This window comes from Bos taurus, chromosome 17 (genome assembly GCF_002263795.3).
Source record: "Bos taurus isolate L1 Dominette 01449 registration number 42190680 breed Hereford chromosome 17, ARS-UCD2.0, whole genome shotgun sequence".
Lineage (NCBI taxonomy): Eukaryota > Metazoa > Chordata > Mammalia > Artiodactyla > Bovidae > Bos > Bos taurus.
This window is the reverse complement of record NC_037344.1, coordinates 34521030-34544382: the sequence shown is the minus strand read 5'-3', so window position 1 is coordinate 34544382 and position 23353 is coordinate 34521030. Positions and strand designations below refer to the sequence as shown.

General features: G+C 38.4%; 1 protein-coding gene across 7 annotated transcripts in view; it reads left to right on the top strand.

Moving 5' to 3' along the window:
• SPATA5 (spermatogenesis associated 5) overlaps nt 1–23353 on the top strand; it is a 331976-nt gene that overhangs the window by 202708 nt on the left and 105915 nt on the right. Inside the window, exon 15 of one of the 7 annotated variants that reach the window (XM_024977593.2) lies at nt 11032–13633. The exons of the other annotated variants lie outside the window; for them this stretch is intronic. Within the exon in view, the coding sequence (XP_024833361.1) occupies nt 11032–11040 (9 nt within the window). The 3' untranslated portion in view covers nt 11041–13633. Of the gene's footprint in view, nt 1–11031; nt 13634–23353 lie in introns of those variants that run through there. 7 annotated transcript variants of the gene reach the window in all.

Here is a 23353-nt window from a genome sequence, read left to right as displayed (position 1 = left end):
GTGGCCATACCCTGAACAAGCTTTCTGCCACTATTTTTTTCTCTCTAGTTTTTCTCTCACTTTGACAACTGCTTCAGCCTTCATTCCTGATCTCTGCCTTCCCTTTGCCTGTACTGACTTGTTGCCTGGATTGCTTCTGTGAGTTTGATCTGGACTAATTTTAATCTTAGCCATTTGCTAAGATCGGTTGAATATTGGAAATGCCCTCTTCCTAGGCAGCAGTCCCAGGATATTGTAACAATACTGTGATTATTCTCTTTTTTCAGAAATGCACACTGGTTTAAATGTTTAAGAGATGGGGAAGACAAGGTCTTGATGATGTGCGCACCAACGTAACAGCTGAAGTGGTGGCTATATATCTCTGCTTCAGTAATAGCACTCTTGGCATTAATCCACTATCCAAATTAATTCCAGAAAAGTATGTGTCACATTTTGTTTCACCAGCTTTCCATCTCAGCATTAAAGATGAAGGCAAAAAACAAAGCAGTGTGCTTTATGTATCTAACCTCATCTAATTTCATAGTCATGGCCAGATTTCACAGAGATGAATAGAGGACTTTGAGGTATCAGTTTTCTTGTTAGATTTCCATCTTTGCTGTGTATGTTTAATAGAGCCAGCAGAATGAGAAAGGGTCTGAAGGGTACCTCTGTCTTTGCTTCCTCCTCCAGTGAAAGCACTTCCTGTCATAGATAGTGGACAAGGGTTAATAAAAGCAGTATTCACAGGAGTAAAAGAATAGCTATGCATGAAGGAAATCAGGTGTTACTGTAGGTGTGTTTATCAGAATTCTAACTTCTGTACTATGTAGTAGTGTTTGGAACATTTGTTGTTCATGTTTTATAGAATACCTGATTTCATTGTGTAATAAGAATGTTAATATGCCAGTTTATAGATGAACACTGCCTCAGGTTTCAAGATCCGTGCTTACACCTAGGTGTCAACCCTTTCACTGTGATGCAACAGAGGAGCTCCGTCTGTCACCTGAAAGCTGTCTGAAAGAGTTGTTGTTCAGTCACTCAGTTGTGTCCGACTCTTTGCGACCCCATGGACATGCCAAGCCTCCCTGTCCTTCACCATCTCCCAAAGCTTGCTCAAACTCATGTCCATTGAGTTGGTGATGCCATCCAACCATCTCGTCCTCTGTTATCCCCTTCTCCTCCTGCCTTCAATCTTTCCCAGCATCAGGGTCTTTTCCAATGAGTTGGCTCTTCACATCAGGTGGCCAAAAGATTGGAGCTTCAGCTTCAGCATCAGTCTTTCCAATGAATATTCAGTATTGATTTCCTTTAGGATGACTGGTTTGATCTCCTTGCCAGCCAAGGGACTCTCAAGAGTCTTCTTCAGCACAACAGTTCAAAAGCATTGATTCTTCAGTGCTCAGCTTTCTTTATGGTCCAACTCACACATCCATACATGACTACTGAAAACAACCATAGCTTTGACTAGAGAGACCTTTGTCAGATCTTGTCTCAAAGAGTACAGAGGTTGAAAAAATTGCTCCCATGTAAAACTTTACAGAGATGTCACTTTCTGCCTATAAATGCCCTCATCTTGCTATCTAGGAAGCACCTTTCATGGACTGCTACCTTCTGGTAGATACGTATCAACCGCATGCAATTTGACAGAAAAATTCACAAAAGTTAAGATATGAGGATACTGTTTTCAGTTAGTCATTTAAAAGTGAAATTACAATTTGATTTATACAAGTGATATAGACCCTGTCACTAGATATTTTTGTCAAGTATTACCAGCAACACAATGTATCACTTCTTTGAGAAGTGACCTTTGGGTAAAGGAGCTGATCATAGCCTCCTCAACTCATCCGGGGCTCTTTTTTTCTTTCAGAACTCCCTGGAGGCAGAAGGTTCCAATTTACCTACTGTACCAGGCAGTAAGCTGACAGAAAAGGTTTCACTCCTAAAGGGAGCCTGCAGTTGGCTCATGTGACTAAGCCTCTTAATGAGTCAGCTCTTTGCATCAGGTGGCCAAAGTATTTGAGTTTTGTCTTCAACATCAGTCCTTCGAATGAACACCCAGGACTAATCTCCTTTAAGATGGACTGGTTGGATCTCCTTGCAGTCCAAGGGACTCTCAAGAGTCTTTTCCAACACCACAGTTCAAAAGTATCAATTCTTCAGCACTCAGCTTTCTTTATAGTCCAACTCTCACATCCATACATGACCACTGGAAAAACCATAGCCTTGACCAGATGGACCTTTGTTGGCAAAGTAATGTCTCTGCTTTTTAATAATGCTGTCTAGGTTGGTCATAACTTTTCTTCCAAAGAGTAAGTGTCTTTTAATTTCATGGCTGCAATCACCATCTGCAGTGATTTTGGAGCCCAAAAAAATAGTCAGCCACTGTTTCCACTGCTTCCCTATCTATTTGCCATGAAGTGATGGGACCAGGTGCCATGATCTTAGATTTCTGAATGTTGAGCTTTAAGCCAACCTTTTCACTCTCCACTTTCACTTTCATCAAGAGGCTTTTGAGTTCCTCTTCACTTTCTACCATAAGGGTGGTGTCATCTGCATATCTGAGGTTATTGATATTTCTCCTGGCAATCTTGATTCCAGCTTGTGTTTCTTCCAGTCCAGCGTTTCTCATGATGTACTCTGTGTATAAGTTAAATAAGCAGGGTGATAATATACAGCCTTGACAAACTCCTTTTCCTATTTGGAACCAGTCTGTTGTTCCATGTCCAGTTCTAACTGTTGCTTCCTGACCTGCATACGGGTTTCTCAAGAGACAGGTCAGGTGGTCTGGTATTCCCATCTCTTTCAGAATTTTCCACAGTTTATTGTGATCCACACAGTCAAAGGCTTTGGCATAGTCAATAAAGCAGAAATAGGTGTTTTTCTGGAACTCTTTTGCTTTTTTGATGATCCAGCAGATGTTGGCAATTTGATCTCTGGTTCCTCTGCCTTTTCTAAAACCAGTTTGAACATCTGGAAGTTCACAGTTCACATATTGCTGCTTGGAGAATTTTGAGCATTACTTTACTAGCATGTAAAATGAGTGCAATTGTGCGGTAGTTTGAGCCTTCTTTGGCATTGCCTTTCTTTGGGGTTGGAATGAAAACTGACCTTTTCCAGGCCTGTGGCCACTGCTGAGTTTTCCAAATTTGCTGGCATATTGAGTGCAGCACTTTCACAGCATCATCTTTCAGGATTTGGAATAGCTCAACTGGAATTCCATCACCTCCACTAGCTTTGTTAGTAGTGATGCTTTCTAAGGCCCACTTGACTTCACATTCCAGGATGTCTGGCTCTAGGTCAGTGATCACACCATCGTGATTATCTGGGTCGTGAAGATCTTTTTTGTACAGTTCTTCTGTGTATTCTTGCCACCTCTTCTTAATATCTTCTGCTTCTGTTAGGTCCATACCATTTCTGTCCTTTATCGAGCCCATCTTTGCATGAAATGTTCCCTTGGTATCTGTAATTTTCTTGAAGAGATCTCTAGACCTTCCCATTCTATTGTTTTCCTCTGTTTCTTTGCATTGGTCACTGAGGAAGGCTTTCTTATCTCTCCTTGGTATTGTTTGGAACTCTGCATTCAAACGGGTATATCTTTCCTTTTCTCCTTTGTTTTTTGCTTGTCTTCTTTTAACAGCTATTTGTAAGGCCTCCTCAGACAGCCATTTTGCATTTTGGCATTTCTTTTTCTTGGGGATGGTCTTGATGCCTGTTTATGTTTTATATGGTCTTTTATTATAAGGGATTTTTTTCACTTTAATGTAACTTAGTTTATCAATCTTTTCCTTTTTGTGTTCTTTATGTCTTCTTGAAGAAATCCTTCTGTGTACCCAAAATCATATTTTTCAATGAAATTCTCTCAAGTTTTACTTTTTATATTTGGGCTTTTGATCAATCTGGCATTTTTGATGTAATAATCAGTGCTGCAATGAATATAGTCATGCATCCCCTCATGTAGATATACACTGTCCAATATAGAGACTACTAGTCACCTAACTATTTAAATTGATTAAAATTAAAGAAAATTTTTTAAGTTCCGTTCTTCATTCTCACAGTAGCCACATCTCAAGTGCTCAGTAGTCCTTTGTGGCTGATGACCACGCTATTGGAGAGCACACTTACACAATACCTCAACACTGCAGTAAGTGGTTCTTTGCTCTTCAGGTCTTTACCAATACTCTCTTCTTAGTGGGTTTTAATTTTCTTTTTTTAATTTATTCTTGCTTGCACTGGGTCTTCATTGCTGCATGCAGGCTTTCTCTAGTTGTGTGCAGGAGCTACTCTCTGTTGCAGTATGTGAGCGTCTTATTGCAGTAGCTTCTCTTGTTGTGAAGCACAGACTCTAGGCATGCAGGCTCAGTAGTCGTGGTACATGGGCTTAGTTGCTGTGCGGCGTTTGGGGTAGGGATCGAACTAGTGTCCACTGCATTGGCAGGCACATTCTGGTCCATACGGTACCATCAGGGAAGCCTTTGGTGGGTTTTGATTCCAGTTTCTGGCCTCCTGAACATAAGCATGTTGAAAAGGCAGCTGGTTTTTTATCTATCAATAGCTTCTTCCAGGAATTAAAGCTGCTCCCAAGTGAAAAGCTACGCTAAATACAGGTCTTATCTCTATAGTCCTCCTTCCACATCTTGGCTTTGTTATTACTTTTTAGTTCTCTAATTGCTTCAGCTAGATATTTTTCTCCAATTTTTCTAGTTATTCTGAACAGGAGAGTTTCTTCAAATGACCTAGACTCCCATTAGTAAGAATGCAGCTACCCAGTGTTCAAGCTTACATTTCTTAACTAAAATTTGTTCATTTATATATAAAGGTTTGATTCTTTTAGCCTTAATTTTGAGCTCATGCTATTTAAATTAAATATATTTTCTTTTTAAGTCAATATATTTTTCTTCCCAAATCCAGATTGGGATTTACCTAATCTACCTTTGATTAGGTCTGTTAAGTAAATAACCTAGTCCATTTAAAGTTATACCATATTTGGTATTAACTTTAAACATAAGCACGCTGCTGCTGCTAAGTCACTTCAGTCGTGTCCAGACTCTGTGTGAGCCCACAGACGGCAGCCCACCAGGCTCCCCCATCCCTGGGATTCTCCAGACAAGAACACTGGAGTGGGTTGCCATTTCCTTCTCCAAAACATAAGCATAAATTATAATAAATATTTGCTTAATATTTCTAAGGCATTCATGTGAATAAATAATGAATAAGTCTAGGCTTTATCTGAAAAAGTACATTGTTCATTTTTTAAAATATGTTTTGCTTGCTCATTGAATAACTTTATATATTCTGAGGATACCAACAAACTCCATGTAAATACAAATACTCTTGGAAACATGAAACTTTCTAGTAAAACTTTGCTGAAGCACAATTTTGTGAGGAGACTTATAAACTTTTCAGATTAACACAGTGACAACCCAACTTGAAGCATTAAAACCAAACTGCCTAATAACAAATGTCAATAAAGCTATCATGTGCATCTAACATTAACATACTTGGTGACATTAATGCAGTGCTACCAACTGTAAAATACTGCAGGCTTCAGTACACTCAGCATATAGGAAATTGAAAACAGCATTCTTAATGTTTCTGTTTTTTTAAATACTCTTTAATGTTACAAGATTTTAATATATTTACCCATAGGAAGTTTTGACCTATAATACAATATGCAGACAATATAAGATTGAAGATAACTGTTAGTACTGGTTATTCCTAATAAACTTTGTTGCTGAATGTTATAGTAAATAACAGTCTTCACTTTAAAGTACCACAGATGGAAGTAAAGCATAATACTTAACAGCTAATTAAGAATCCATCTGCAATGCAGGAGACCCCTGTTCCATTCCTGGGTTGGGAAGATCTGCTGGAGAAGGGATAGGTACCCACTCCAGTATTCTTGGGCTACCCTTGTGGCTCAGCTGGTAAAGAATCCACCTGCAAGGTGGGAGACCTGGGTTCGATCCCTGGGTTGGAAAGACTGAGAAGAGAAAGGCTACCCACTCCAGTATTCTGGCCTGGAGAATTCCATGGACTATACAGTCCATGGGGTCGCAAAAAGTCAGCCAGGACTGAGTGACTTTCACTTTCACTAGTTACTGTATCACTTGGGCCAATTTACTTAATCTCTGTAAATTTCTTTCTCATTTATAATAATAGTCCATGCTATGGCAAAGAGTCAGATGTGACAGAGTGACTTTCACTTTCACTTCACTTTCTTAATAAATGATTTAGCATTTTAAAGCATTTAATAAGGCTGAAGTATTTAGTATACTTTTGTTTCTTAATAAAAATGTGGGAAATACAGAATTTTATTTCATTAACATTTAAACCAGACTTGACGTCTTTAAAATATGCCTCAAAATTTAGAAGTATAGAAATGTCATCACTTACACAAATAAGAAAAAACTAACACATGTATACTCCATCTCAGTCATTCCTGAAAACAGACTACACAACAAATTTACATTTTTAAGCCAAGAAGACTTTAAAATATAAAGCGGAGGAAAGGAAACTTAATGGCCTCAGAACTAATGTCTTCTGTGTATTGAAAGGAAAGTTCTAGTGTAATAGGGCAAGTATTCTTCTGTCAGCCTCTCAGTTTACTTTCCACTGATTTTTAGAGTGAGAAAGTAATTCATTCTCTGTACTTTATTGAATCATAAGGCTATATTAAACAACTTGAAATAACATATAAAATGTCTTATGTGGACTTCAGTCTTTGAGGGACAAACTAATCATCAAATTTCTTTGTACAAGTTTACAGGATTGTACTTTTTCCATGTTAATACATAACATTATGCTGCTTTATTTTCTATTTTACCATGTTGTATAAGTGGCTCTTAGAAATTTTAAAGGATTTGTGCAATTCAGTATTTGTTCTTGGGTAGCTCTGGGAAATGGAAGTCAGGATAATGCCAGAGGAAATCATCTGCTTTTCTTCCAGAAGGAATACAAGTATTTGCAGGGAAAATACAAGTTCAGATATAAGGGCTAGAGAAAAATTCATTGACACCTCAGTCCCACTTTTTGTAATAATTTTTCTTAGGGATACCCTAAGACTGAGCCATTTTAAAAATATATATTTTCTCTATAAGAAAGGGCAAATCTGTCTTATTGAATAATATAAAATCTAAGAGATTTGGAAAATTCGAAAAATTATTAAGAAAATTTATCAGTATTTTGATTGCATTTCAATTACGAAGTATATTTATGAATAATGTTTAAATTTTTAAATAATTCAAAATTGATGATCAGTGCATGACTTTAAACATGAGATTTCCTAGCTTTGTGGTGATGATAGAATTGAAGTTCCTAGGCTTGTGGGAGGCAGATGCTTGTGGGAAAGACTGGTACTTATTAGCAGTAGTAGAAGTAGTAATAAAAATAATGATTTCTTAGAATAATACTCCTTACTTAATTGCCATCTATTTACCAATTTTCTTTTAAGATGCTCCTCCTAATATTATTATTCTTAAGTAGCAAATAGGGAAAATAAGAGAAAAACAAGTCAAATGGCTTTAAATCTTTGTTTTTCCATTTATTCCCTCATTAGTTTATTCATTTCCCTCATGGTTTCTAAAAGAATATTAAACTATAATAGCTTAATGATAGACATCATATGGTGATGCTTAAACAAGTGACAAAGTAAAACAAAAGCATGAATATTTTACACACTTCTCTCATCACTGAGGCCTTATGTCAGTTAGGCAAATACAAAATAAGTCAAACCAATTTGTTTTATGTAAACAGAGCGTAATCCAAGTCATTCCCTTTTCTCATAGTATTTGCTATCCTGAGAATTGAGTCTGAATCATGTTGAAGTCAGTTTATAAGATACACATCAAAATGTATCATAAATATAAAGCTACATGAGGTCAGTTTTATAAATTTCACATTGTATTTTTTTGTAATACTTAAAATAGTTTAAAGCTTCAATTAAGAAACCTCAGATTCAATTAAAAGTAGTAACTTTTGGATGAAAGAATACACAGTACATGTCAAGAGACAGAGTTTGAGTTTATGAATGTGCAGATATACAGTGATGTTTTTAAAATCTAGATTAGAAAATTGATATAAAATCCAAGTTTAACAGCATATCTTATTAAGATAGGAATCTTAATCCTCTATGAAAAGAAAAACAAAACAAAGCCCGGATAAGAGGTTTCTTTTGGTGGTGATCTACGAGGTATTAGGGATACGATTTCCCTCTTGTTCTGCTGTCTCCATGTCCCTCAGTCATCATAGGTAGCCCATCACTTCAATAACTCTTCCTGTCAGTATTGGTGGCGACAGCCAGTCTGACCCGAAAAGAAACCAACACTCCTTCCCAACCTAGAAATGTTGGTAATTTATTTCACCAGCTCCTACCCCCTACAATTGCCCCCCTCACTGCCCCCCAGCAGCAGGCTTTGTTTATTTAAAATACAGAATACTTCTCTCAAGTGTAAGCTGATTGGATTCTTCAAGTACTAATCAACTTAACGTAGTTTTCCTGAACATTACACATAAAAAGAAAAAGACTACAATTTTTTTTCCCCCACATTAGACCATTACTTCTGAGCCATTCTACTTCTTTAAAGAATTTCTTATAGTGGATGTTGTAATAGGAATTGTTTTATTTGCTATTTGTTGGTCAGGTATAACTAGGTGCAGAAATTGGCTGAGGAAAAGTAAAGAGAAATTACAGAAGCGTACTTCTGAGGCTCTCAAAGTTCATTACTGTTTAACACTATTAGAAACAAAATAACTGACATTTCCTTTCCCAGCCCTATATATAGTGTTTGTAATATGCTTGTCATGGTGTCTTTACTATTCATGGATTTATAGGAGCCATTTTTCTGGCAATCCAAAACTCTTTCTTAAACATAAAACATTGAATAAAATAAAAGTTGAAAACATTATTAATACTATTAGGCAAAAATGCTGTTCATTAGCTTCAGAGAAGGTGATGTCATCAATATTAACAGCGGCACTTGCTTTAAAAGAATAAGTATCCTACTCCTGTTTCTCATTAGAATACAAGCAAGAGTACTAACAAAGTCTTGTTTGCAATAATCAATCATTTGAAAGACTTGTCTAAATCTATTAGATTTACACACTTTATATTGGCCATATTCAAGTTTATTATGAGTAGTCAAATACAGTTAAAGTATATATTAAACCCACCATTTCAGCCAGTACAACAATTGAGAGGGGCACTGATTCTCTTATTTTAGACATTAGCCCAAACATTAATGTTTGTTATAATTATATATTTTCCCTTCAGTTCAGTTCAGTTCAGTCGCTCAGTCGTATCCGACTCTTTGCGACCCCATGAATCGCACCACGCCGGGCCTCCCTGTCCATCACCATCTCCCGGAGTTCACTCAGACTCACGTGCATTGAGTCATCATTTCTGTTACTTCTTAAATCTACCTCTTGGTTAAGAGAACATAGACATTTGCATGTTACTGTAAAGACAAGATAAAAAAAGAAAATACATATTAAAGTCCCAATTAGGCTCCCTGACCATGCTCACTGGTTTCACACTAGGTTTCTTTTTTATAAGCCTTATGTACTTCACTTTCATGGATGAGTTTAAAGTGTTAATTAACTCTGTTAAGAGTTTTTGAGTGGTGAATTGCAAATTCTATTTAAATAGCATTAGCAATAGAAACTCTGGGATTTTGAAGCCCCCAACATAATGGTGCATTAAGAGGATAATAAAAACCAATTTGAAAGTATCTCACCTACAGTTGCCCAAGCCTCCTTTCCCTATACCATGGGCCCATTTTGCTTGGTATTATGATATGTGTGTCTGATTGTATATCTGTGTGTTTTCTATTACTTGTTCTAAAGCAAAATAAGAAAGAGGTGGGAGGAGACAGATTAAGGAATGTGTTGACATTTGTGGGGATTAGATCCAGGACATGAGGGGTAAACTGGAATTCTGGGACTTCTGGTGTTAGTATGACATAACATAGGTGAAGGGCAACATGAAATTAGTGTTAGTAGATTCAAGGCATAAATTGTAGTGGCGCCACTGTGAAGGGTGGGAGAAGGGAAGATCGGGTATTGGGGGCTTCCTCTTGAGCCTGTTTATAAACGTAAATGGTCTTAGTAAGTGAACCTGAATCCCAGTGTACAGAACTCATGCTTAACCTGGAGTGGGGAGGAAGCCTTCAATGTGAGAGCTTGTGCTCAGTCGTGAAGTCGTGTCCAACTCTTTGCAACAAACACAATGGACTATAGCCTGCAGGCTCTTCTGTCCATGGGGATTCTCCAGGCAAGAATACGAGAGTGGGTTGCCATGCCCTTCTCCAGGGGATCTTCCCAACCCAGGGATTGAACCCAGGTCTCCCGCATTGCAGATGGATTCTTTACCATCTGAGCCACCAGGGAAGCCCACCATGTCAGGGCTACTCCTCCTCTTATAGGTCAGGGCTATTCCCTGACATCTGTGAGTGATAGACATTCTGGATCAGTAAATAGATGACAGGTATAAATCTAGAGTCTGGTCGGGTATATAAAGATACAAATTTTGAGCTCTCCAAACATCAAATATAAAGTAATGTTAATGTTTATTATACAAAAGGACTTTTAAACAAACTGAACTTGGAGAATTTAGATGACCCACAGAGACGCTAATTTTCATTATGAGTAATAGCATAATTGTTATTCCTGGTCGCTCACATGGTAAAGAATCTGCCTGCAATACGGGACACCCAGGTTTGATCCCCAGGACAGGAAGATCCCCTGGAATAGGGAATGGCAACCCACTCTGGTATTCTTGCCTGGAGAATCCCATGGACAGAGGAGCCTTGCAGGCTATAGTCCAAGGGGTTGCACAGAGTTGGGCATGACTTAGCAACTAACACACACTAAGAGACTAAAATGTAGCTCTACATAGATAATGTCACATTGTTTTCCACATTAAAATTTTAAATTTGTCATCTTATAAGCACTAGATAAAATACAGAATGTTTTTTCAATGATATACCCAGGTTTCTAATGTTTTATCTGTTGTCTTTCCTACAAATCTACTTATGGATCCACCAATCCTCATGGCAGAGTGTATAAAATATCAACCTACATCTACTTCTGCTTTATTGACTATGCCAAAGCCTTTGACTGTGTGGATCACAATCAACTGTGGAAAATTCTGAAAGAGATGGGAATACCAGACCACCTGATCTGCCTCTTGAGAAATTTGTATGCAGGTCAGGAAGCAACAGTTAGAACTGGACATGGAACAACAGACTGGTTCCAAATAGGAAAAGGAGTACGTCAAGGCTGTATATTGTCACCATTTATTTAACTTCTATGCAGAGTATATCATGAGAAACGCTGGACTGGAAGAAACACAAGCTGGAATCAAGATTTCCGGGAGAAATATCAATAACCTTAGATATGCAGATGGCACCACCCTTATGGCAGAAAGTGAAGAGGAACTCAAAAGCCTCTTGATGAAAGTGAAAGTGGAGAGTGAAAAAGTTGGCTTAAAGCTCAACATTCAGAAAACAAAGATCACGGCATCTGATCCCATCTCACTTCATGGGAAATTGATGGGGAAACAGTGGAAACAGTGTCAGACTTTATTTTTCTCTGGGCTCCAAAATTACTACAGATGGTGACTGCAGCCATGAAATTAAAAGACGCTTACTCCTTGGAAGAAAAGTTATGACCAGCCTAGAATAGCATATTCAAAAGCAGAGACATTACTTTGCCAACAAAGGTTTGTCTAGTCAAGGCTATGGTTTTTCCTGTGGTCATGTATGGATGTGAGAGGTGGACTGTGAAGAAGGCTGAGCGCCGAAGAATTGATGCTTTTGAACTGTGGTGTTGGAGAAGACTCTTGAGAGTCCCTTGGACTGCAAGGAGATCCAACCAGTCCATTCTGAAGGAGATCAGCCCTGGGATTTCTTTGGAAGGAATGATGCTAAAGCTGAAACTCCAGTACTTTTGGCCACCTCATGTGAAGAGGTGACTCATTGGAAACGCCTCTGATGCTGGGAGGGATTGGGGGCAAGAGGAGAAGGGGACGACAGAGGATGAGATGGCTGGATGGCATCACTGACTCGATGGACATGAGTCTGAGTGAACTCCGGGAGTTGGTGATGGACAGGGAGGCCTGGCGTTCTGCGATTCACGGGGTCGCAAAGAGTCGGACAGGACTGAGCGACTGATCTGATCTGATCTGATCTGATCCTTATTTTGTATGAAATATTTACCTAAACCAGGCTTTGGTTTTCTTCTGCACTACATTTTTTAAAGTTATTTCCACATACATACATTTAGCCTGGTTCATCCAGTTCAGTAGTCTTTCCTGGAAAACCCCATGGACAGAGGAACCCAGTTATAATCCATGGGGTCACACAGAGTGGAACACAACTTAGTGACCGAACAACAACAAAAGAAATGAAAAATATCTTTAGTTTCCTTAAAACTACTTTTTTGATTCTTTGTCCTTATATCTCGCTCTTTTTATTGATATGTGGAGCAAGAATGATTTTTCTCTTTTCCAGACTTTGAAATGAGAGATATGTAGCAATTCACATTATGATTATTTATGAGATGAACTTAAATATACATGATCTTAGTACATACTGGTCTTCCCTGGTGGCTTAGCTGGTAAAGAATCCTCCTGCAGTTTTGGAAACCTGGGTTCGATCTCTGGATCAGGAAGATCCCCTGGAAAAGGGAGCAGCTACCCTCTCCAGTATTCTGTCCTGGAGAATTCCATGGACTATCCATGGAGTTGCAAAGAGTCGGACACAACTGAGCAACTTTCACTTTCTTTAGTACATACCAGCCCTAATTAAATGAATACATAAAACATTGTCACCAATTATTCTGTTCCAGAGAAAAGTCCACATTCTGTGTATTAATTTGTTTTCTACCATAGCCATTTCATATGGGACTCAGAATTATGAGAGGAAGTGCATTTATTTTCTCTACTCTAATTGTACATCATCTTGAAAGCCTGAAGGTATGTCGTGTTCAAAATAGCAGTTTGTGTTGTTGTTCAGTACATACCGATAACACACTGGTAAAAAGCTGTGGGTACCTGAGGGGCTAATGCAGGTGTCATGTTAAAACATTTATTTGAAGAGATAACTTGTGTTTGCCCAGGGTTGCCCATTTGGGAATGCTCCTGTGCATACCATAAGCTTGGCCCTCAGTTTGTCCCTGCTCATAGTTTGGAGTGGCTCCTTTCATTGTTTGAATTTGGTTGCATTGAAAAAGCAAGCCTGTTTCTTCATTGTAAAAAGAAAGTGCTTGTCCAAGCACGTTGCATGTTGGCAGTTTAGAGTCTGCTCTTTTGCTGTCTGGAACTTGGACAACTTTTTAACCTCTCCAAGGCAAGGTAGCTGTGACAAGGTGTCAGTTACTTTAAAAAAGTAAATAAATCACGGGCTTTGAGTTTCGGTGTAATAATAAAGATCCAGTGTCCTCACATGAGTTTCTCATTCCATGATTTTGAATCATATTTTTTGTAGTGAATGCTCTACCTTCAAAGTAAAACTTTAAATAAAAGAAAAAGCACAGGTTGAAGAGCAGAGCATTCTGAGAGGAAGATTTTTAAGAATTAACAATGAAAGAACAGTGTGTTAACTTTAATAAAGTGAACTAAAGAACAACAAAAAAAATTAAAGATGTATTTGAAATTTAATCTTTCCTAGCTTGTTTTCTTTACCAAATCAGGAAATCCCAGGATAGCTATAGTGTGAGCATCGTGGTACTAGAGGGTGTGACTTTCAGTGCTTAAAATATTTTGTAAGCCAGGTAGTCACTTGCTGTAAATTCACCAAAGACAAATTTCCATGAATAATTCTAAACTTACTCTATAGAACAATACCTCAAAAACTGACAAATTCAGAGATAAAAGTCTTTATGACTTAACTCTGTTGATTGGCTAATATCAAACAGCAGTCTACATTTGCCAGATTCCCTCCAAAATCATAAACTGTACTTTTTTAAGAAAGAAAATAAAAACACTAATCATTAATTAAATAAAGAGATTGTTTGCCTGATAACAAAGTGGTCTGCAAATATATGAAGCTTGATTTTGCTAATCTTTACCAATTTTCAGGCTATCCTGGGGGCTCAGCCTAAAGAATCTGTCCACGATGCAGGAGATACCAGTTCGATTTCTTGTCGGGAAGATCCCCTGGAGAAGGGCACGGCAATCCACTCCAGTATTCTTGCCTGGAGAATCCCCATGGGCAGAGGAGCCTGGCAGGCTACAGTCCACAGGGTCGCGAAGAGTTAGACACAGCTGAACACCCACACCAATTAATTTCCAGGGTTTTTCAACTATGTGTAATAGAAGAATGATACCTTGATGAGCAAAAATTATGTTTCACTTTTAGTTTCATTTGTTCTTATAACCTCAACAAAATATTTCTACTTAGCAGTTTGCCAAACTTATTTCAGTATTTCTTGCTTTTACTATTTAATGCTAGGGTAATATTCTGGACTTAATATTGTGCCAGAATACTATATATATTACATTTTGTTTTTCACTGTTTAAAAACAATAGGCTAATAACACATGAGAGCATTGGTCTATCAACTTTTTTATTATATGTTCCTGTGATTACCTTTTAGCGTGAACCACCAATATATGCTTGCTTGATAAGTTTCTTAGTCATGTCGGACTCTTTGTGACCCTCTGGACTGTAGCCTGCCAGGCTCCTCTGTCCATGGGGATTCTCCAGGCAAGAATACTGGAGTGGGTGGCCATACCCTTCTCCAGGGGATCTTCCCGACCCAGGGATCAAACTTGCGTCTATTATGTCTCCTGCATTGGCAGGCAGATTCTTTACCATTAGCGCCACTTGGGAAACCCAAATAAGTGTAGTCTAATTAACACTATTATACCCGTAACAGTATCCTGGTTTTAGTAGTATTCTGCAGTTATATGAAACACCACCACTGGGGGAGTTGGTGAAAGGTTCATGGGAGTCTATGTACTGTTTCTTACAGTTGTCTGTAAGCCTATAACTATGTTAAAATAAAAAGTTAAAAATAAGAGGAAAGAGAAAAATGATCCAGTGGGTATAAAAATAAGACAATTCAGTACAGTCACTCAGTCGTGTCCAACTCTTTGCGACCCCATGGGCTACAGCATGCTAGGCTAGGTTTCCCTGTCCATCATCAACTCCCAGAGCTTACTCAAACTCATGTCCAATGAGTCAGTGATGCCATACAACCATCTCATTGTCTGTCATCCCTTTCTCTTCCTTAAGTCTTTCCCAGCATCAAGGTCTTTTCCAATGAGTCAGTTCTTTGTATCAGGTGGCCAAAGTATTGGAGTTTCAGATTTTGCATCAGGCCTTCCAATGAATATTCAGGACTGATTTCCTTTAGGATTAACTGTTTGGATCTCCTTGCCGTCCAAGAGACTGTCAAGAGTCTTCTCCAACACCACAGTTCCAAAGCATCAATTCTTCACCACTCACCTCTCTTCATAGTCCAACTCTCACATCCATACAAGACTACTGGAAAAACCATAGCTTTGACTAGATGGACCTTTGTTGGCAAAGTAACGTCTCTGCTTCTTAATATACTGTTTAGGTTGGTCATAACTTCTCTTCCAAGGAGCAAGTGTCTTTTAATTTCATGGCTGTCGTCACCATCTGCAGTGATTTTAGAGCCCAAGGAAATAAAGTCTCTCACTATTTCCATTGTGTCCCCATGTATTTGCCGTAACGTGATGGGACTGGATGCCATAATCTTTGTTTTCTGAATGTTGAGTTTTAAGCCAACTTTTTCACTCTCTTCTTTCACTTTCATCAAGAGGCTTTTTAGTTCCTCTTCACTTTCTGCCATAAGTGTGGTGTCACCTGCATGTCTGAGGTTATTGATATTTCTCCTGGCAGTCTTGATTCCGGTTTGTACTTCATCTAGCTGGCATTTCGCATAATGTACTCTACATATACATTAAATAAGCAGGGTGACAGTATACAACCTTGACATACTCCTTTCCTGATTTGCAACCAGTCTGTTGTTCCATCTCCAGGTCTAACTGTTGCTTCTTGACCTGCATACATATTTCTCAGGAGGCAGGTCAGGTGGTCTTGTATTACCATCTCTTTAAGAATTTACCACAGTTTTTTGTGATCCACACAGTCAAAGGCTTTAGCATAGTCAATAAAGTAGAAGTAGATGTTTGTTTGGAACTCTCTTGCTTTTTCGATGATACGGTGGATATTGGCAATTTGATCTCTGCCTTTTCTAAATCCAGCTTGAACATCTGAAAGTTCACAGTTCACGTGCTGTTGAAGCCTGGCTTGGAGAATTTTGAGCATTACTTTGCTAGCATATGAGATGAGTGCAATTGTGTGGTAGTTTGAATATTCTTTGGCATTGCCTTTCTTTGGGATTGGAGTGAAAACTGATCTTTTCCAGTCCTGTGGCCACAGTTGAGTTTTCCAAATTTGCTGGCATATTGAGTGCAGGATGTCACAGCATCATCTTTTAGGATTTGAAATAACTCAACTGGAATTCTATCACCTCCACTAGCTTTGTTCATGATGATGCTTCCTAAGGCCCACTTGACTTCGTATTCCAGCATGTCTGGCTCTAGGTGCATGATCACACCATCGTGGTTATCTGGGTCATGAAGATCTTTTTTATATAGTTCTTGTGTGTGTTCTTGCCACCTCTTCTTAATATCTTCTGCTTCTGTTAGGTCCATACGATTTCTATAAGGCATGAAATCTCAGAACCTTTCACCAACTCCCTCAATTATAACGTTTCATATGACTGTCAGTTCAGTTCAGTTCAGTCACTCAGTCGTGTCCAACTCTGTGTGACCCCCTGAATCGCAGCATGCCAGGCCTCCCTGTCCATCACCATCTCCCAGAGTTCACTCAAACTCACGGCCATCGAGTCAGTGATGCCATCCAGCCATCTCATCCTCTGTCGTCCACTTCTGCTCCTGCCCCCAATCCCTCCCAGCATCAGAGTCTTTGCCAATGAGTCAACTCTTCTCATGAGGTGGCCAAAGTACTGGAGTTTCAGCTTCAGCATCATTCCTTCCAAAGAAATCTCAGGACTGATCTCCTTCAGAATGGACTGGTTGGATCTCCTTGCAGTCCAAGGGACTCTCAAGAGTCTTCTCCAAACCACAGTTCAAAAGGATCAATTCTTTGGCGCTCAGCTTTCTTCACAGTCCAACTCTGTGAAGTTGGACTTCATACATGACCACTGGAAAAACCATAGCCTTGACTAGACGGACCTTTGTTGGCAAAGTAATGTCTCTGCTTTTCAATATGCTATCTAGGTTGGTCATACATATGACTGTAGAAGAATATTAAAACCAGGATATTGTCATTGGTATATTAGAGTTAATTAGACTATTTTTATTAATAGTTCAGAAATTAAAATTAGACTTTTAATATGTAGTTAATTCGACTACAGGTCTTATTTAGCTTTCACCAGCTTTTGAATGCGCTCATTTGTGTTTGTGCCTTTGCCTCTGTGTACTTGAATGTGTGTTTGTGGTATACTTCTTGACCCCATTTATAAATTCATGTAATCACTACTGCAGTCAAGATATAGCATTGTATCTTGGATCACTGCAAAGAATTCTTTTGTATACTCCTTTGTAGTTGAATATCCCCCTATTCCTTTCTTTTTTGTCTGTCACCTTTCCTGTTGATTGCAAATCAGGAAAGGCAGTCACAAGTTGGTGTCCATCTCCACAGTTTTGTCATTTCAAAAATGTCATATAACTACAGTCATACAGCAAATACGTAATTATGGGAGATTGGCTTTTATCAGTAAACATTATATTCTTGATATCCCATCCAAATTGTATGTATTGATGGTTATAACTTCTGTTTAATTGCTGAATAGTAATCCACTGTATAGATATATCTGAGTTTGTTTAACCACTTACCTGTTCAAGGACATTTAGGTTATTTCCAGATTTGGGCTCTCATGAATAAGTAAAACTGCTTTAAACAACCATATAAAGATTTTTGTGTGAACAAAAGTTTTCAGTTCCCTGTGACTAAGTTTACTGTTGGTCAGTCACATGATGTATTAGTTTTCTATTGTGGCTGTAAGAAATTATTACAAGACTAGCCACTGAAATAACAAATTTATCATCTTCCAGTTCTGTAGGTTAGAAGTCCAATATGATCTCACTGGCTAAAGTCAAGGTAAATGTCAGGGCTGCAGTCCATTCTGGAGGCTTTAGGGGAGAATCTGTTTCCCTTACCTTTTCCAGTTTCTCCTGATGTCCTTGCCTTCTGGCCCCTGCCTCCATCTTCACAGTAGCCAAGTTGTATCTCTCTGCCTTTCTTCCATAGCCACAGTCCTCCTCTAACTGACTCTCCTTTACCTCTCTCTCCACTTTTAATCCTTACCTAATGTTAATCTCCCATTTTTAATCAATTCATCAGGAACCCTAATTCCAACCATAACCTTAATTGTTTTTGCTAGATAAGGTTCATATTCCCAGGTTCCAAGGATTAGGATATGGACAGCGGTGGGGTAGTGGAGCCAGGCATGCACTGTTCTGCCTGCTTCATGTGATCTGTCTTTAAAAACTGCTAAACTATACCCCAGCAAGGCTATACCATTTTATGTTCCCACCAGGAAGTATAGAATCTAAGTTTTCTATATCCTTACTGGCATTTGGTGTTCTGATAACTCTGTAGTGATATCTCATTGTAGTTTTAATTTGCATTTCCATAATGCCTAATGATATTTAACTTTTTTATATGCTTATTTGTCCTTAATATCTCCTCTATGGTGAAATGTCTCTTTATGTCTTTTGCCCATTTTCTAGTTGAACTTTTTGTTATTTTACTGTCATGTTTTGAGAGTTCTTTATGTATCCTAAATATAAGTTCTTTGTTGAATATGTGCCTTGAAAATGTTTTCTCTCTGTCTGTAACTTGTCTTTTTATCTTCTTTAACATGTTCTTTTCCTTATGGGAAGCTTTATAAAATCTCATTTCTTGCTTTAAGTAAGTGATGCCATGCACGGCAACCATGAAATCTCATGGGGTTTTAAAGAAATTTACATTACACAGTAATTGTTACTGAAAAGTGTTCTTTAGGTAATATTTTGTGTTGATCTGGATGCATTTAGAGCTGGACCCAATGATATGCTAGAACTAGCTCTTACCGGTTTACAAGAACAGATTTAAATTTTTTCACAAATGTTACAAATCAATTTTAAACAATCAGTACAATGTCTTTGCCATTAATGGAAACTTAAGTAAGTAAAGGAAACAGATTATGACAGAGTTCATAATTATAATATGTGAAAGAATTTAAAAGTATAGCATTAATATTGGTCTTATTGAAATTATTTGTTTTGGCTGGATGTTAATTGCTTATTTTTTAAGATATATTTTCCAAAACTTAATATTATGTGGATATAAAAATTATGTCAGATATTAGTGTTATTTTGATTAACTTGTGGAATAAATTAAAATTGAAAAATAATACTCATTCATCCCTGCTTGTTTTAGATATTGAAATAAATATGTAATGACTTCATACATTAAATCCAGTCTAGAGCTAAACCAGTTAAGACAGAGTTGACATATCAGATTTGACCACTTTTCTATAAAGTATTTTAATGCTTTAATCAGACCCTAAAGTTGTCTTCAGGTCTTCCCCAATGGCTCAGACTTCCCTTGTGGCTCTGCTGCCGAAGAATCTGCCTGCAATGCGGGAGACCTGAGTTCGATCCCTGGGTTGCAAAGATCCCCTGGAGAAGGGAAAGGCTACCCACCCCAGTATTCTGGCCTAGAGAATTTCATGGACTGTATAGTCCATGGGGTCACAGTCGGACATGACTGAGTGACTTTCACTTTCACTTTCCCCAGTGGCTCAGTGGTAAAGAATCCACCTGCAATGCATGAGACACTGGAGATGCAGCTTCAATCCCTGGTTCAGGAAGATCCCCTGGAGAAGGAAATGGCAACCCACTCCAGTATTCTTGTCTGGAGAATTACATGGACAGAGGAGCCTGGCAGGCTACAATCTCTGGGGTCACAAACAGTCAGACACTGAGTGACTGAGCAAAATATCCCCCCCTTTTTTTAATGGCTTAAAACAGCACGAATTTATTATCTTGCAGCTGTGTAGATCAGAAACCTGACACCAGTCTCACTAGGCAAAGATCACAGTATCAGTGAGACACATTATGTTCTGGAGGCTCCAGGAAGAATCCATTTCCTTATATTTTCTGTCTTTTAAGTGCTGCTTGCTTTCCTTGACTCATCCCCATTTTCCTTTATCTTCAAAACCACCAGAGGCAGGCTGAGTTCTCATGTTGCCATCTCCCCAGTTCCCTCTTCTGATGCTCTCTTCCACTTTTAAGGACCCTTAGAATTCCAGGGATGGGGGAACCTGGTGGGCTGCCATCTGTGGGGTCGCACAGAGTCGGGGGGGGAGCCTGGTGGGCTGCTGTCTATGGGGTCGCACAGAGTTGAACGCAACTGAAGCAACTTAGCAGCAGCAGCAGCAGGATTATATTGGGTTCACCAGGATAATCCAGAGAAATCTCCTACTTTAAAGGTGTCTGGGTAGCAAATTTATTTCCATTTGCCACCTTAACTCATCTTTGCCATATTGCCTCACATATATTCATAGGTTAGATAGATTAGGATATGTACATTTTGAGGGGCCATTATTCTGCCTGCCACAACTTTCTATCTAATTATTTATACATACATCCTGGGAAATATAGTGAGTCATTTTAAAAATTGTATTCATATCCCAACTCTGTTTTCCCAAACCCTAACCTCCCCCCCCCCGCAAAAAAAAAGAGAAGAAAACTATCCAGAGAAACAAACCACAGAATGAAATAATTGTAAAGCTAAAAAAAGTTACGTTCTGCTTTTGCTATATGAGTTTAAGAGATCAAGATCTCCGTAGTATCACCTGTGTGGGAGTTTTATGTGTGAAAATCTAAGTGCTCATAAGTTACTTCCAAGTCCCACTCCCAGAATGAATAGATGTGATCTTGTTATAATCTGCCCACTGTTTGCCTGAAATTGTTTAAGCCCTTTTCTTTTAACTGAGATACAACTGACTTATAACATTTTGTTTTAGGTATACAATATAATGATTCGATATCTGTTCAGTTCAGTTCAGTCACTCAATCGTGTCCGACTCTTTGCAACCCCATGAACTGCAGCACACTAGGCCTTCCTGTCCATCACCAACTCCCGGAGTCTATCCAAACCCATGTCCATTGAGTTGGTGATGCCATCCAACCATCTCATCCTCTGTTGTCCCCTTCTCCTCCTGCCTTCAATCTTTCCCAGCGTCAGGCTCTTTTCAAATGAGTCAGCTCTTCGCATCACATGGCCAAAGTATTGGAGTTTTAGCTTCAACATCAGTCTTTCCAATGAACACCCAGGACTGATCTTGTTTAGGATGGACTGGTTGGATCTCCTTGCAGTCCAAGGGACTCTCAAGAGTCTTCTCCAACACCACAGTTCAAAAGCATCAATTCTTCGGTGCTCAGCTTTCTTTATAATCCAACTCTCACATCCATACATGACTACTGTAAAAACCATAGACTTGACTAGACACACCTTTGTTGGCAAAGTAATGTCTCTGCTTTTGAATATGCTATCTAGGTTGGTCATAACTTTCCTTCCAAGGAGTAAGCATATTTTAATTTCATGGCTGCTGTCATCATCTGCAGTGATTTTGGGGCCCCAAAAAATAAAGTCAGCCACTGCTTCCACTGTTTCCCCATCTATTTGCCATGAAGTGACGGGACTGGATACCATGATCTTCGTTTTCTGAATGTTGAGCTTTAAGCCAACTTGTTCACTCTCCTCTTTCACTCTCATCAAGAGGCTCTTTAGTTCTTCTTCACTTTCTGCCATAAGAGTGGTGTCATCTGCATATCTGAGTTTATTGATATTTCTCCCAGTAATCTTGATTCCAGCTTGTGCTTCCTCCAGCCCAGCATTTCTCATGATGTGATTTCTGTATATATTGTGAAATGATTGCCTAGTCTGTTTTGAAAGCCCATGTTTTTCCTACTACGTACATCACAGTGCGTCCCACCTTTTAACTTGCCGCAATCCAGATATTACAGGTTTTCCTATTTTGCCTCAACACCCACCAAAGAAAATTCCTAATCTGCATTCTCTGCCTCCAGGTATATTTATTGCCTGAATGCATCTCTAATTAGGATGCTCAAATAGTGTAACAAGATGAAACAAGCATTCTAATGTCAGAGGGGCTCTTTTGGGGGCCATTGAGGCTACTAATGTGGAGGCTCTTAGGTCTGCCCTAGTTCCAGTCTGGCTTATTATTCCTTGTTCTTTAGTTCACTCCTGAAATGCATAAGGTCTCTAAGAACCCTGGGTGTGTCCCCTCGCACCCCCCCCCTTTTTTTCTTTTAAACTGTATGATATCCTAATAATGCAAGAATAAAGGAGAAAGGCTTTTCAGCAAAATAGATTGTTTTTAATTTGGTAATTGTGTAGCAGACATTTAGGGCCCTGAATTTCATGTTCCAAGATAGCAGAAGAATACATATAGGCAGCACAGTGTCATGACAGGTTTTTCTTGAGCATTTCTAGATGGCATTCTACATTTTTTTCAGTATCATATATTTCCATATTATACTTTTGAAAATATATATAGATTAAAGTGCATGTGAGCATAAATTAGCATAAACTTTCTAAAAGGTAGTTAATATATAACAAAAAAACCTTCAGTATTCCCCTTTTGTCCTACTAGGAATTTATCCAGGATATAATAAGCAGTCCACACTGTTAGTGTAAAATGTTCATTGTAGGATTTTTATAGATTGAATCTCTAAATAAGACTAATGGTACCCATCTATCTTAAGAGTAGTTTTGAGAATTGAATATTACATATGTGCTGTATGTATGTAACAAAATAATGAGCAGCTATTAAAATGGTGATATGTACTATATGTATTAGCAGTAAAAGAAATCCATACACTATAATTACTGGGAAATAAAGGTAGGTTATAAAACAGTCATAAATAGCACAACTTTATGTGAAACAGCATACATTACAATGGTCTGGAAAATTGCTCCCCAAAATATTAACAAAGCCATCAATTTGGTAATTTTTTGTTGTTGTCGTTCGGTCACTGGGTCATATCTGACTCTTTGTGACCCCATGGACTGCAGCATGCCAGGCTCTTCTGTCCTCCACTATCTCCCAGAGTTTGCTCAAATTCATGTTTATTTTCTAGTTAATGTAAATCAGTGTTGTGTCAAAATTGCTTACAATCTATGTGTAATTTTTATATTCACAGAAATCAGTCATCTTTATTTTTAAAATAAACTGAATGGGTATTACGTTGCTATTTACTAATTGTATGGCTTTTAATTTATTTTAAACTTCCTTCTGTATAAAAG